General features: G+C 38.7%; 1 protein-coding gene across 4 annotated transcripts in view; it reads right to left on the bottom strand.

Moving 5' to 3' along the window:
* LOC149302378 (stromal membrane-associated protein 1-like) overlaps positions 1-15,957 on the bottom strand; it is a 120,853-nt gene that overhangs the window by 19,451 nt on the left and 85,445 nt on the right. For all 4 annotated transcript variants that reach the window (XM_089482649.1, XM_089482648.1, XM_089482650.1 and 1 more), the window contains one exon: positions 13,755-13,836. In XM_089482649.1, coding sequence (XP_089338775.1) covers positions 13,755-13,836 — 82 coding nt within the window. The remainder of the gene's footprint in view (positions 1-13,754; positions 13,837-15,957) is intronic.

Genomic DNA, 15,957 nt, shown 5'->3' with positions numbered 1-15,957 from the left:
ATATTCTGCAAACAGATGCAGAACTTTATTTTCTCTGTAGCAAAATTACCAACATACCAATTTTGCCATTTATGGGTCTTAATAGAGCTGACTAAATGGGACACATTTTATCATCGTTTATTATGTTAATTGGCCTATTTACCACTTGTCAAAATTATAGTTGGGAAGGAATCTTAAGTCCCTAAATAGCACTGACAAAACTTAATAAATTGGAAGAAACGGTGTTTGGAAATTTGCTAAGAGGAAACTAATTGAAAGACAGCACATGCAAATTGGAAATGATTCAGAAGAAAATGGTAGACGTGACAAGAGCAGGCTGTGGCGCTGTGCCTTTAGTGGAGAGTTATAAAAAGAACCAATTTTACTGCCTCTACATGCAACAAAAAAAAAAAAAAAATCAAATATAGGACAACACTTCCATTGGGATTCAGGGTTGAATAAAGTCTCAATTTCCATCTGTTCAGGATGACCTTGCACGTTTTCTTTTTTTTTTTTTATAAAAAATGCAGAGGTGAAAAAGAAAAAACTTTCATATTTATCTCATCTAAAAAAAATGGATATACATACACACAAGGGCTTATATACCATTTATATATATATATTTTTTATAATGTCGTATGGTGAACTCATTTCCTTATTGTGCTCTGTAATTCAGCACTAGGGTTTTGATGCATTCCCATCCGGTTTGACTAATGGTTAAATCTGAAGAGACAGCTTGTGGCACCTATGGATAAACTAATAACATCCCCCAAAAATACAGCTTTGTGCCAACCGCACAACTGCACCTAAATTACAAAAATCAATGTAACCAGCACTCAAGTGCAACATGGGCAGGAAAATGCATATGTTTGTCACACTAGGGTTGCTGTGTGGCCCCTTTTGGGATGTACCCCTTACAACTGCATGAGGGATTGTGCACAATCCCCTAATATGTGTTTGGTCCTCTCTCCAACTATATGTATGTAATACATACCCAGTATATTCTGGTGCGTGGAATCGGCTCCCGTAGATTTCAAGAATTGTCTTCTATCTTAGGCAAGTAATTATTTTCACTTTTGCAAAGAGTATTTCCTTAAAAAAAATATTTACATACATATTTACCCAGCTATCTGCACCATGTATAAAATCTGCACCCTTGGGGGGGTCCACGTTTCAAAATAAGTCTTAGAACACAGACATTGCTCTTACTTGCCTATACAATAAGGACTTCAAGCTTTGAATGACATTGCAGAAAAACACAACGTCTATAAGATGGTGTAGCTGAAGCCATCATACATCTAGAGATATAAAAGTCGAACTAATGTGTTTTTCATGATATATCCTTTTTAATATAAAAACAAAGCTGAGGCAATAACACCAGAGATCTTTGTATCATTGCACTGTAGACCTAGGAATCTCTCTTGTACAGCACTGTTCCCAATTTATTTTAAACGTAGCGTCAAAGCAAAACGGCCGATCCCCTTATAAAAATGCAGTGATGGCCGATACTTGCAATTAGCAGTATTTGCCATTAATAGTATGTAAAGGAGTGCTAATTTTATTGTAGCTGTATATCGAAAAATAATGTTACTAGAATAGACAAATATTTTGGGAGTTATCCAATAGTACAAAAAAAATTGTAAAATATAGAAATGCAAGAAAAAAAAAAAGCCCAAAAATAATGTACAAGAAACAGCTGGTTTTTTTTTTGTTTTTTTTTATTTTGTAAAGTCTATATTATAAGATATGCCTTTTGCCTGGCTTGCATAAAAATGGATCTAGTGAAATCAACCGCATTCCAGAAAAATGGGTTGTTAAGATTTTTTTTTTTTTTAATCAAAGTAATAGTCAGCGATAGTAATTGTTTTTTTATGTTTTCCGGTTACAAAGGAAAACGCCAGAAAAAACAAAAACGACAAGGTAACATTTTATAACTAAATATGTATGCATTATTCAACATCTGCTCTAAAATATAGCGGCGGGAGAGGCTAGTAATATTTATAATACCATCCATAAAAAAAAGCTGTTAATATTCCATCAATAGATACAAACACTATGTACATTTTTACACACAGAAGACAGTCTACAACAAAATCGCATTAAAGCCAAAGTTTGCATAAAGCTTATTTTTTTGTTATAGGGCTCAGAATTCTCAGATAACGCTATATTGGTTTTCTTTCACGTCGTTTTAGGTCAATTGAAAAATTACAAGCTCGATTATATGAGCAATTCAATATTTCCACCTTAGAGATGGTCGATAAATCCAAAAGGACGTTGTGCTGGCTGAACAATTATACTTCGGCTATTAACATAAGCTACTAGTAAAGTTACTGAACCAGGAAATTGTTAAGCTTTAGTGCTTTAAAAAAATATATAAAAGCTCTTCAAAGGCACGTAGACAAAGTCTACTGCAAGATGTCAACGCATAATATATAGTTTATGTCTAGAGTACAGCCTTTCTTGTCCCACTTTTCATGTGAAACAGCAAATCACAGAATAAAGAGCTATAATTGTTATCTGGAAACAGAACATGAAGATACCAGCAGTGAATAGAGTGACATTTATAAACAATAAATCAGAGCTGGGTCTTCAAGTCAATTGTCATATTGATTAGCGGTCAACAATGACATGCAACAACAGTGTTCCATACACAGTACTCATGATTCACTAATGTTGCACATTCGGTGGACAGAAATCCAGGACAGGATGCAGCCAGTGGCATTTAAAAGCCGAAATACAATGCTGGACCTCAGCTATATCCCTCAAAGGTCCCAACAGTTTTGGGTTTCTTCATAGCCACAGAAATTCCCTGTTAGCTTTTAAATGCTGAACTACGGGGAGCCACATCCTGAAGCCTCGGCCACTTCATTAAAACAAGCCTGGGTACTTTTCTATTGTCCGTAAGAAACAGAGTGAATATATACAGAGTATAGACACACACGCGTTAAAAAGTTTGTAACTTAGAAATCCCTTAGTTTTTGAAAGAAAAACAAATGTTGTCCATTAAAACAAATGGATCATAAATACAGTGTAGGCTTTGTTGATTAGAAAACTATTTTTCGATTATGCTACCAGATAGAAATGTCCTTGTTTTCCATGAAAATGGTAGTATGTATTTATATATTATATATACATACATAGTTACTTTGAAATAAACCTAGTAATCCTACTAGTTACTAAAAGTCACTAGTAACTTACTAGTGAAGTGAAATGTTCCTGATGGCATTTGCTGACCGTATTTTAGTTTCTTCCGTCATAGCTCGCCGGTTAACAAAGGGAACCTTACTGTACGAGCAGATGGCAGGAACAATGACCAAGACATCTAAATTCTCAAGAGACGGTCAATAATTTTTATAATGTTGGAGCTGCAAAGTAAGCTTAAGTGAAGCATAAGACAGGTAATCATGTAAAAATGCACTCCTCGACACGCCATGAAACGCGGCACAATGGGCTGGAAAGCTATTTGGAAATATTTGTTTTGCATAATTCACTCTAAAGCGACTTGTGGGCTATTTGTGCTTTCAGGCATGCAGATTGATATTTTTGGTGGAGCAACAAATACATGTGATTTCGGCAGGGAAGGAATGGCTCTATTTAGAAGAAAAGAAAAGCACTTGGATACATGCTGAAAACGACACTTTTCAAATGAAAGAACGATCTGTATGCTCTGGAAAAAATTCAATGTCAAAATGTATTCCCAAAGCGAAGAACAGGGTAGGTGTGCTGACAAATGAGAATGCTTGCGGATTTAACTATACCTGAAATGGTCAAACCTGTTTAGTGAATAGACACCATTATGAATGGCCACACCAATGACTTCCTCCTACAAAAAAGGGTTGAGCTGGCCCTCTTAATGTATAGTTAATGTGAGCAGATTGAAAGATTCCTATCAAACATTTAGCTATGCATTATAAAAGGCCAGCCATGCCCATCCTGCAGAACCATTCCATGCAAAACAAAATCTGGCAATATTTTCATCTATTTTACAAAAAGTGTTGAATGGGCTATAGAATGTTAATGGCATTGTGGTGCTATTACTTGTGGGTGTAGAAATACCGAGATGCCCCGTAGTTACAGTACATGCTGATCCCTCACAGCAATGTCTCCTCATTTGATCATCAGGATATTTACATATCATATAGAGAGTCTAAGTAACGAGAAGTCTGAAAATTGTATATGATTACCGTCATGGTATACAGATAAGGTGTGTTTCTAATATGTAGATGTTACAATACCAAAAAAGGTAAGATGTAGGAAAAGTGAATGACCTGTCTTAACAACCTGCCCGGACTGGTATTGACAAGCTAGGTGTAGAATAGGGCACTGGGAAGAATAGCCCCATAAGCTGCATATTCCTTACTGGGGTGTCTGGCAGCCACCCAACATGTGACCGCAGTTACGCAGCTCGCTGCACGTTTAAGTGCATCCTGACGGTGTAAGCAATTGAAAAAATCTACTATTCTACTAAAAGCTATATAGCAATTTTCCAAAAATGTAAAGCAAAAGGGTTTCTTGGCATTTCGTAATGCCTTTAAGCCCTTAATGACAATTGCCGGTTCTGGCACGGCACGGAAAAACAAGTCGATTATGACAAATGACGTGCCAGAACCGGCACGCCTTTAAACGGGTGCAGAAAGCGATCTACGTTCGCTTTCTGCACCCAAACGGCGTTGCTGTAATGCCTCGACCTCGAGGCATTCAGCAACACCACGATCGGCACCAGGGGCCATGTCTGGCCCCTCCCCGGGGCGTCAACAACCGCCATACATTGTATGGCGGCGGACACCCGTTATAAAAGCGTTTAGGAGGCGATCAACGATCACCTCCTAAACTTAAATGGTGTCGCTGGAATGCCTCGATCAGGAGGCATCCAGCGACACCAAACACTTACACCTTTGGATGGGCTGTGACCGCTCCGGAGAGCGGTCACAGCTGCAGGTGATCTTCGCCATCTGCAAGATGGCGGCGGCCCGGGAAAAAAAACAATAAAGGTGAAAAAGTTCGCTAGACGGTCTCCTGACCCTCTAGAGAACTCTGGCTCCACTTGCAGGTTGAATACAGGTACTGCATTCAACCATGCAAGTCAATGGAGCCCAGCTTTCTAATCACAGTGTGATTAGTAAAAATAAATTAAAAAATAAAATTAATAATAATTAGAAAAAAATAGTAAAAAAAAACAGTAAAATGTAAAAATAATTTCCCACTGATGTCACTATCAGGGGAACCTTCAAGTTGAAAAATTTTTTTTAAAAAAAAAATAAAATATATATATAAAAAAATATATTTTTGTGAGCAAGTCCTAAAATTAGCACATTAGCTTAAAACAATTCTCGCATGGAAAGAGTTAAAATACTGGCATATTAAATGCCCATGGGGTGTCTAAAAATGTACGATTTGATGGGGTAAATTGAATTGGCCGGGTTCAACAATGTCCCAAATAACACGGGGGGAAGGATGGCCACACATCTAATTTCCAATTCGAAAAATGCACACGTACCAAATGTGGCCTTTTAGTTCCCCCAAAAAATGACAAACCCATGCATGTGGGGTATCACTGCGCTCAGGAGATGTTGCTGAACACATATTGGGGTGTCATGTGACAGCGGCATAAACCAGGAGCTGTAAATTCATACATAAAGTAGGTGTGTGGGGGAAAAATACACAAAAAAATACTACTGCAAACTTTGAAAAAATTCTGGTGGTAAAATGTGTGCATGCAAACAGTTAAAATACCAGCATTTAAAATACCCTGGGGTGTCTAGTTTTCAAAAATATATGGCTTTATTGGCCACACTGAAATGGCCCGGCTCAAAGATGTACCAAATAGGGCATGGGCAGTGGATCCCCAAATGCCAAAGTTCAACATTGAAAAATGCGCATGCCCCAAATGTGGCCCTTTGGCCCCCAAACAGCCAGGCAAAATCATTCATGTGAGGTATCGCTGTACTCAGGAGATATTGCTAAACACATATTGGGGTGTTTTATGATAGTGACATATACCAGAACCTGTTTATTCATACCGGAAGTAAAATGTGTGTGAAAAAACAAATGCAAAAAAAATTACTACCATACAGTTTGACAAAGGCTGATGGTAGAATTAGTGCTTGAAAAGGGTTAAAATACTGGCATTTGGAATACCCTGGGCTGTCTAGTTTTCAAAAATATATGACTTGATGGGGTAAATTGCATTGGCCGGCTTCAAAGATACCCGAAATGGAACATGGGGGGAAGAATTACCAGATTTGGAAAAAATGGCTTTGAAATAGCAAAACGCTACCTGTACTTTTGCCCCATAACGTGTAGAAAAAAAGCAAAAAAACAAAAACATTGGGTATTTCTAAACTCAGGACAAATAGTAGAATCTATTTAGCAGGTTTTTTCATTACCTTTTATAGATGAGTAAAAGATTTTTCAACTAAAAGTTAGAAACAGTCATTTTTTTTCTAAATTTTTCACCATATTTTATACTTTTTTTTAATAGTAAATAATATGATACAATCAAAACAATGTCATCTAAAGAAAGCCCTTCTTGTCCTGAAAAAAACAATATATAATGTGTGTGGGTTCAGTAAACGGGAAAGAAGAAAATTACAGATAAACACGAGCAGCGCAGAAATATTAAAACGGCCATTGTCACGAAGGGTACAAAAAGTAAAATCAGCCTTTGTCACGAAGGGGTTAACGTGCATTTGGCTTTCTGTGCTGAGGTATGGTTATAGCATTTAGCAGAAACACCCACAAGCTGCTAAGAAAAAAGCTATATCTGTAGTAAACGATAGATTATGTTGACAAGTAATAGAGAATAATTCTTTTGTGGGGGTAAACTACTTGATAATTTCTATGATCTGAAACCTTGCTCACTGTTGCCACGAAACAAGTAGCTAGCAGTTTTTATGCACCCGTGATTATGTCCAAGATAAATTTTAGACCTACATGCATGGCTTAGAGAGATTGCTATGCTGCTCTGATTGGATCCGACAAAAATCGGAAAATCTGTATGTAGGTGAAACAAAGACGTTTTCGCTTTTCATAGTACTCGGCCTCTTGGCTGGACTTATACTCCATAACATTACATATTCCCATTGTACAATTTCTAATACCTGAGGCTTGGGCTCCCTACCAACACCACCTGCAAGTCTGACCCAAGTCAGCGACTAATGCACCACATATGACTGCAGTCTGCTCATCTCTTCACCGTATGCTCTGTTATAATCTTTATGTTTCCTGTGTAAAATTAAACCTCTAGGAGCAGTGCACATGAGATATTTGTAGCTTAAATGAGCTCCTACCTTCATGTTTAACATGACTTTCCATGATGCTCTCCTATTGTCTTCTCCCCACAATCACCGCTTCACCTACATACTAAACACACAATACCAGATACCCTAACTGACTACACAACTATACCACCCACCCCTCAAATGGATTCGAAAGAAAACAAGTCTGAGAACACAAATGTAGCTGCAAATTCACATTAGGTGGTGTCTGGGTTCGGATGATTAAGTAAACACAGGCTTAACGTTAATTTAAGGTTCCTGCATAACCTCTTGGTTGCCGATTGCACTTTTTAGCCACTGCTAAGAGCTACTTGGTAAGCATGTGATGCACATTTTCAGATGCGGTAAAGCTAGATGGACTCAATTGTTTACAAGTCTTCTCGGTAAGGCTTTAATCAGATCCTGTCTTTCTTTCCCCGTCACTTGTTCTCGTCTGCTATTGCTACACTGCATAGTGCTTCCCTCTCTCCTTTCAATCTGCTCCAAGAACCCTGGTTTCGACAGATTATTCATCAGCGTTTAAATGATACTTTGATAACCAGGTGACTCAGTTACAAGAGCATTTGTGCTTCAGCAAGCGTGCCTCACTCATTAGTGCTAAAGAAACAAACAGCTTAGCGGATATGTCACGGGGGACTGCTCCTGTGCCAGCCGGCCGAGGTGCTTTCCTAATGAACTACCTGTTGGAAGCCCTCGCAGCACCGGGAGGCCATTGCCAAGGGACACTCCGTGTAGCTCATTTCCTTTTTTTACCTAATTTTATTCATAGGCAATGTCAGGGGCCATATTATATGCCTTTGGGATCCCGTCCAGCCTCAGGAAAGAAAATACCTGGGCAGCCAGACATACGCACAGGGAAAAGATTTTCTCAGACTAATTGACTGTTAGGCTGAACGAGGCACATTTGATTTGTAAAAAGGTCTTGACATTTTATTTGCATCCCTCTGCTCGCACATTTGAATGCCTGCGCGTAAAGAAGTTTTCCGTTCTATTTCGTTAGATCTATCAGTGAATATATTAACATTTTCGGCACCGCTCACCTTTTAAAGTGAATACATTTATGGTTGATAAGCTCGCAGTCAAATAGAGCTGCTGACTGCAGATTTGTCATTTCAGATGTAAAACCAGCTCCGATCAGACCTAATATTTGAAGCAGCAGTCCATGTAAACAGTCATTGTTACACTTGGCAGACCGTAACACCGTGCCTTATGGCATAGATTTCTCTGGCTTCTCAATAAGACGCAGGTAGAATTATTCAAGACCTATACATTATCAGGTATATGCAGCAGTATCCAAGACACTTGCCAACCTACATCCAAATTTCCAAACCCTTTGAACCGCATTCCCACTGCTTTTATCAATGCAATGTCTTCTAGGTAGTCAACTTTGTTTGAGAAGCGCCCTTCCTTCTTGTTTCGGTTACATGATGCTCTACTTGTTATTCTGCGGATAGTCTTTAGGATTACTACCTTTAGTGATATAACCCCTTTTCAAACTTTGAACCATAACCCCTTATGTTTATACACAATGCTCGATATTTTAACCAGTAGAGCATTTACAATGAGTTGGCACAATGTTTGCCTTTCATACTTGCAGTCCGCAATCGCAAGCTGTTTATATCCAGACACTGCGGCTTTGTCTTGAGACAGATTGGGCTGGGTTTCTCTAGGCAAAGCAATACATTGTTAAGGCAGTCGACCCAACAGGACGCAAGCTCAAATGAGCCAGCTGCGACATTCAAGTTGACAAAGTATATTTCAGTGAACCACTTTATGTAAAATTTGTTTCTAGAATTGAATGCTTTATGAGTTATGTTATCATCCAGTTCCCAGTTATTACTGGTCATATTTCAGTTTAGGCTAAACGCACATTTATGTGGCTTCTCTAAGCTTGGTAAGTATAAAAAAAAATACGATAATGAATAAATCAGTTTCTCTGTTTCTCCATAACCCAATCTCAAGCATATACCTGCTCGGATCAGATAAAAGAGGTCCCACAGAAACTAACCGGCATCACATCTGCAGCAGAGAAACCTCGTGACAAAGGAAAAATTTAATTAACCAAGTGGTGTTTATACTTCTTTTGATCACAACATTAATGCACTCTAAAGAATTAATTAATACAGAAGAACTCTCACACACACACAAGCTGCTAATAATAATAAAAAAAAATTCTACTGCAACAGCATAATTAAACCAAGCCTGTGCATCGGCATACGTGATGAGAGGTACACGGAGTGCGGCTCATGTGACAAACGTATGAAAGATACAAGATGCTTAAAACGCTTCACACCGAGTACTATTGGTGATACCGGACATAGCCGACTAGGTTACATTCATTTTAGATTGCCAGCAAAGTAGGGGGAGAGTTAGAATGAACAGTAGCATCATTAAAGTCGACGATACACAGTTTGACAATAACACACATGAAGGCATACTGGTACAGAAGAACGGGGCCATGCTCTGGTGAGCTTACAACTTGTAGGAGGTTAAGGAGTGATGGAACAGAAGGTGAAAGACTGCTTGGGTGAGGATCATTGTAGCAAGGAGATATTAAAAGGTGGGGAGGATGGACGTTACTTCAGGATACAGATGATGTTTTTCAAGGAGTTTGTTGCACGCATCTCTGAGCATGTTGAAGCATGACAGAGTAACAAAATGGGTTGGGAAAACCAAATAACAGATACAGCATGGTTAAAAATTTGGATACGCTACTATGACCAAACGTCGTGGGAATAAAACAGCTACAACCACTTATCACACTATATGGTATTAAAGGGACATTATCTTGAAATCACAAAAACCAAGGACTACGGACAAACACTGTGGATGCCTATAAAAATACACTTTCTATGGTTCGTAACAATGTTGTCACAAGATTCTTGGCACAGAGGAAGAAGAAAAAAAAACAAAACTGTTTAATGTAGAGAAAATACTCAAACTATAATTTTATGAAATCTTACCTAAATTGATCTAAATGTCGTAACGGTAAAAAAATGAAAATTACATGGTAGTGTCCCTTTAACACAGGTTTATTAGGAACAAATAATTTGACCCTGTACGTGAAGCATGTTTAAGAAAATCTAAATCTAAAATATCTTTATTACAATAATAAAAAGAAAAAAAAAAAAAAAAATCAAACCAGTCATACCGTTCTTCAGATAATTACAGGCACAGTATAGAGATCTCAGGAAAATAATATTCGTGTGGAATTGTCTTTGAAGAGCTTGTAGATCTTCCAACAAAAAAACACTATATAAATGCTAATATAGCATTGGGATTGTATTATCTTGTTTTAGTTTACAATAATCTGTATTGTCTGTTAACTCCACATTTGCAAGTGAATGAAATAAATGTTCAAGATGCATCGTTAGGTATGTTATGTTAAACCAGTTAAGAAGTGTAGACCCACACAGACCAGTGCTGCCAGCAATGTGGTGACTAAACGTCTTTAAAATGACATTTGCAGCACATTGGAAAATCATGAAGAAATTCTCTGCCGGTATTGAGCAGGAATAGTAGGGGTAAGAATACATAATTAATTGCAATATTCCAGTGACTGGGCCTTTCCTAGTAGTTAAGGTGTAAAGGCTATAAAATAAACGTGTGTTTATTAGTAAACCCCTTAACATCTTGCATGGTTAAAGAACAACAACAAATGTGTTTTTTTTGTGTATGGATAACTTCTTGGAACTTCTTTTAACCCATCAGTGATACCGGTTTCTGTCTGTTCTAAACCTAATACTCTAGCTCAACTTAAATCCCCTGTACATATAGTAACACAAAAAATGTCAATATAAGCCATGTGTAGATCTAGAGAACATGTCTCTGCTAACATGAACGTGGCCAACGTGCTCTATGTACCTTTCCCTCCATGAAAAGTTGGTGGTAACTGCTGGTTAGGGCTCCTTTGTATTTTTATATATTTTTTTTAATACAAACAATAGATAATTAAGACTGGATAATGAAACAAAAAAAAGTGCTTGGATTAGGGCTACTGTCATATCTTGCCCTTTCAAATACCTTGGTAAATTTATAGCCCATTTCCTATTTGGAAATTCATCAAGCCTCTCATAAATGAATTATAAAATGAAATTATCTGTGACATCTGTAAAGATGTAGCAGTAGCATCCTATAAATCACAAAACCTAATGAGGCCAACAGGAAGATATGCCCCCTAAGGTCTTCATGAAACGTTAAAAAAGGGAGCGCCGCAGAAAGAACGTGCACTGGGAGACAGGACACCATATAAACTAGGGTGCATGTGTAAAAGGAGAGAGATAAAAAAAACAAAAAAAACAATTATGTCTACCGATAAGCACTCACAAAAGCCAATGAGAACAAGTTAATCTGTAAAATATCTTTACTTCCATCGATTAGCTGCTGATGCAAAAAAAAAAAAAAAAACAACAAAAGTCCTCCAAGGATCACCATAAACGGGTCTCTTTCAGAATCCCACATAATAAAAACAAACAAAAAGTCTAAATTTCAGGTGCGGTAGAAAACTCTACATTCATTTATATTCCCGGCTTCAAAGGGAAAAAAATATATCCACATTACAGACAACTTTTTTCACCCTGACACCAGGTATGTAAGACCTATGTCTTTCTACTACACTCGAGGTTGTTTGAAACCTTTTTATCCGTTTATGGTGGTCCAGGGAGACCAGATGTGTAACTGGGCAATGGAAATAGATAATTTACAGATTAACTCATTTCATGGGCTTTTGCAAGTGCACTTGTGTACACATAATTGGTTAAAGAGTTGGAGTGTGGTTTTTGGGCAGCAGCAGTATACCGGGGGACGTATTGATTTATTTAGTTTATTACCACGGGTGGTGATATTGTATTATATTTTGCGTACTGGGATACAAGAAAGGTGATTAAGGAATTGGAGTATATAATGTTCTGTTCTGCCAGAGGACTAAAGTCAGACTTAAAAAGCTTCCCAAAAAAAAATATCACCCAATACTCCAAGCAGCAATGACATACGCCTTTAAGGTAAGAAATATTTTACTGATGGAAACTGAATAGCCTACAATTTGCTGAAATACAAAACATGTATTTAGGAGAGGGTGGCACAAAGGGTTCCTTCAAGAGCTGAACGGTACAAGACGTCTTGATGCATTCTGCCGCCCTTAACCAGGCCCTTGGGTAGCACGTAAAGCTAACTTCTTATGATGAAAACATTCCTAGGTTTGTAAAATAAGGAGGGGGACTGGCTTCAAAAGCCACATGATGAGCGTAAGACTAAGATCTGATAAACTAAATGTACATGGGAAGACGGCCAAGAGGAAACATGTTCAAAAATGAAGCAGACTGGACTTCACCGTCTACTGGAGAACATAGAAGTCAAGATCTAAATGGTGATATAAAGTAAAATGCAAACAACTCTGAGTTTGAATGTGGATGCATGGAAATGTCTCCAAGGAGAGTTATATGGGAAACTACTGTAGAGACATTTAAGGGAAGGGACCATGCAGACCAGATGTGCAGACGATCTGCCTATAAATCCTGATAGAGGTTGTATAAAAGAAATATGACACATGCATTCTCCTATACACACACACACACACACACACACACACACACACACACACATCACTAACACGCATCCATTCATTTTTACTCAAGAACCTGAGTAAAGAATCTAAATCAGGTTTATGAACCACAACAAAAACCTGGCTCAACTATGAGGAAGAGTCCACCGGTTAGTATGGAGACTGCTCCATATCGCAAAACCTGCCGCAGATTCTTCATAAATTTGTCCCACCGTTTTTCACAATGCTTGTGATTGCTGAAGGGAGGTGTCCAAGTACACACTACTATGGCTTCATGGTGTACAAAATGTAATCAAACACGACCGGCTCAGCCCATCCCATGATACACACTCATATGGGAAACAACACGCAGGATCTTAAAAGCAAGGCATGTTTCACGGATATTAAAGCATCAAAGCCACACTTATGTTGCTTACATAGGAGTCAGCATATTGACATATGTAAGTTTGAAGATAAGCTAAATTAAATCAACTATTCTCTCTGTTTATTCAAAGAACCTGAGAAATCAACACAGCAGGAAATATCATTCCGGAAAACGGAGGAATGATAACCGTTTTCCAGCAAATGAGACCACATGTATTGTATGGAAGTACAGTAAGATCACCCCTAGCATCCTACTCTTCATATTAGAAAAAAAAATAATATATATTTAAATGTTGAAATGTCATTATCCAGCAAGGCTTTGAAGATCACTTTGATAGCTCTTCTTTCCCCAAGGAGCTCATTACGGGTATTTTGGTAGAGACAGCACTGCTGACAGATACAGGCCCCCTTATTAAACATTTTCTTTTATAGAGGGCTCTCAGCAGACTTAATCATGCCATTTTCAAGCTCAGCTAACTATCAGTTGGCATATGGAAGATAAAGGCGTGATGTTCCCATCATTGTACTCGTTTTATAACGTAACAATAGAGTTGTGTTCATCATTTATGACTTACCAAGTCCTAAAAGGTCTATGGTCAGTTCTGGGGCTCTCTTTGGACTGGCCTTCACCTCTAAATGTGGCTCTTTTTTCAGCACCTAAGAAAAAGGCAAACCAAACGTTAATTAGGCACACAAGAAAAAAAAAAAAAGCCCAGACAATTATCCATTCCTTATATGGTTAATTTAGTTTTAGCACTCATCAGAAGCACAAGGTGCATGTTTCAAGGCCCTGATGCGCCACGCGACGTAGCTTAAGCAGATACTGCCAAGGTCGTATAATTACTACATTTCACAAGATCTCAAAGATCCTTAAAATGCAAATCACAATGAACTATTTAGATTACAGCAACCAAGCAGTACTTGGACAAAAATAGTTTTGTTTAGCAAGAGAAATAATAATATAATTAACCTGCAGTTAAATGCTTTTTTTTAATGGAATGGTTTGTGATGCATACACATATATATCATTTATCTGGAGGCTGCCATTGTCATTTGATATTTTGAGTGACCTTTCCTACTCAAATAGGGCACTGAGCAGATTCTTTAAGGAAATGCTAATGAAGTTGTTCTTCTCCAATGAAGTAATTTCCTTCACAAACTTATAATTCAGTGTCAGGCTGGGTGATTAAAACCAAGTCACTGTACAGTTTGCCACAGGCGGTGTGATAAGGAGTCAGGGTGTATGTCTTGTAGACCAAGATAACACAGCTAGAACACATAAATGGCCAGTGTGCAGCTGTCTAAAAGCATTTCATGCAGAAACTACAACAGAAATTAAAACACACAAAAACAAAAGAAAACGGCACAGGGCTTTCGCGCTGATACTAAAAAATAATAAAGTAGGAGTTCCCCTTTAAGTAGATAAGAGTCCATCCATAATTAAATGGATTTTGTAACTATAAAGAACACGGGTCTGCCAATATATATTATAATACATAATTCCTTTCTATTCAGCATTTTAGCAAGATGACGTCGGAATCCAAAATCTGCCATTTATATAGACTCCACTGCTATTTCCATACAAATTCTGGATGAAATGAAAAGAAAGGCTTTGCTGCAACATCTTTATTAAATCATTTAGTTTCATTCAGTTATCTTCTGGCTTGCAGACAATAGGGCTGGCTGGCTGACTTGAGAAGGGACACACCATTAAGTTTCACATGTAAGAGAAAATATCTGAATGATAATCTCATTAGCCGAGGATATTATATACCTCCAGGAATTAGTCATATGTTTTAATCAAACACAGACAGCAAAGAGGTTTTGTGGTTAACAATTGTGCGACCTTCCGCTGTGCCCAGAATGGCTGGGAGTACATGCAAATTCCACTTTGTGTAACCACAATTAACGCAAACAGCAGCTTATGTGAGCTAAGAGAAGTTTGAGTTTCCTGATGAAAAATAAAGACAAATTGTTTAAAGGGACACTGCAGCCATCATATGCAGTTAAAGGCTTATAGAAGCCACCTAGCTCCTGCTAATGCTTGCTTCCAGACTTGTAGGAGATTCATGTGGCCTAAAACACCTTCCTTCCAATGGCTGGTTGCTGCAGCAGCAAAAAGTCGAACTTGGTGGACTTGGGTCTATTTCAACCTAAAATATTCCATTATGTTCTATGTTAAAACGGTGCAAATATCACAAACACTACTAGGGGTGGGTGGGAGGGTGTGTGGTGTGTGCGTTTAAGGTTTCCTTCTCAACTCACCAAATAGGTCAATCTGCTTTCTACATTGGTGGGATACATAAGGCACTGTGAGCAGGGCCGGCCCGACAATGGAGCCAAGTGGGGCAACCGCTCCAGGCGGCACTTTTGAAGGGGTGGCACTTTGCCGCCCCAAGCCCTGCGAAAGAGAGAAAGAGAGAGAGGGGCGCCGATTGGTTTTCGCTTACCAAGCTGTCGGCGCCCCTCTCTCCTCTGCGGCGAGTATCCCTGTTCGGTCTCGGTGCCGGCTTGTAATGCTGAGTGCCGGAAGATTTCCAGTGCTCAGCATTACCAGCCGGCACCGAGACCGAACAGGGAGACTCGCCGCAGGACTGCTGAAAGGCAAGTACAAAGGGGGGGGGGGACACGGAGGGAGAGGAAGGGTAGATAATGGGGAGGGACGGAGGGAGAGGAAGGGTAGATAAAGGGGGGGGCGGCATTTTAAAATTTGCCCCAGGCGGCATTTTGCCTTGGGCCGGCCCTGACTGGGAGTATACCTTTAACGCAATGCAAGAG

The sequence above is a fragment of the Sceloporus occidentalis genome, unplaced genomic scaffold, assembly GCF_023333645.1.
Source record: "Sceloporus occidentalis isolate IW3139 unplaced genomic scaffold, rSceOcc1.0.p SCAF_19, whole genome shotgun sequence".
NCBI classification, from domain to species: domain Eukaryota; kingdom Metazoa; phylum Chordata; class Lepidosauria; order Squamata; family Phrynosomatidae; genus Sceloporus; species Sceloporus occidentalis.
Note: the sequence above shows the minus strand (reverse complement) of the source record. Positions and strands in the feature narration are given on the sequence as shown.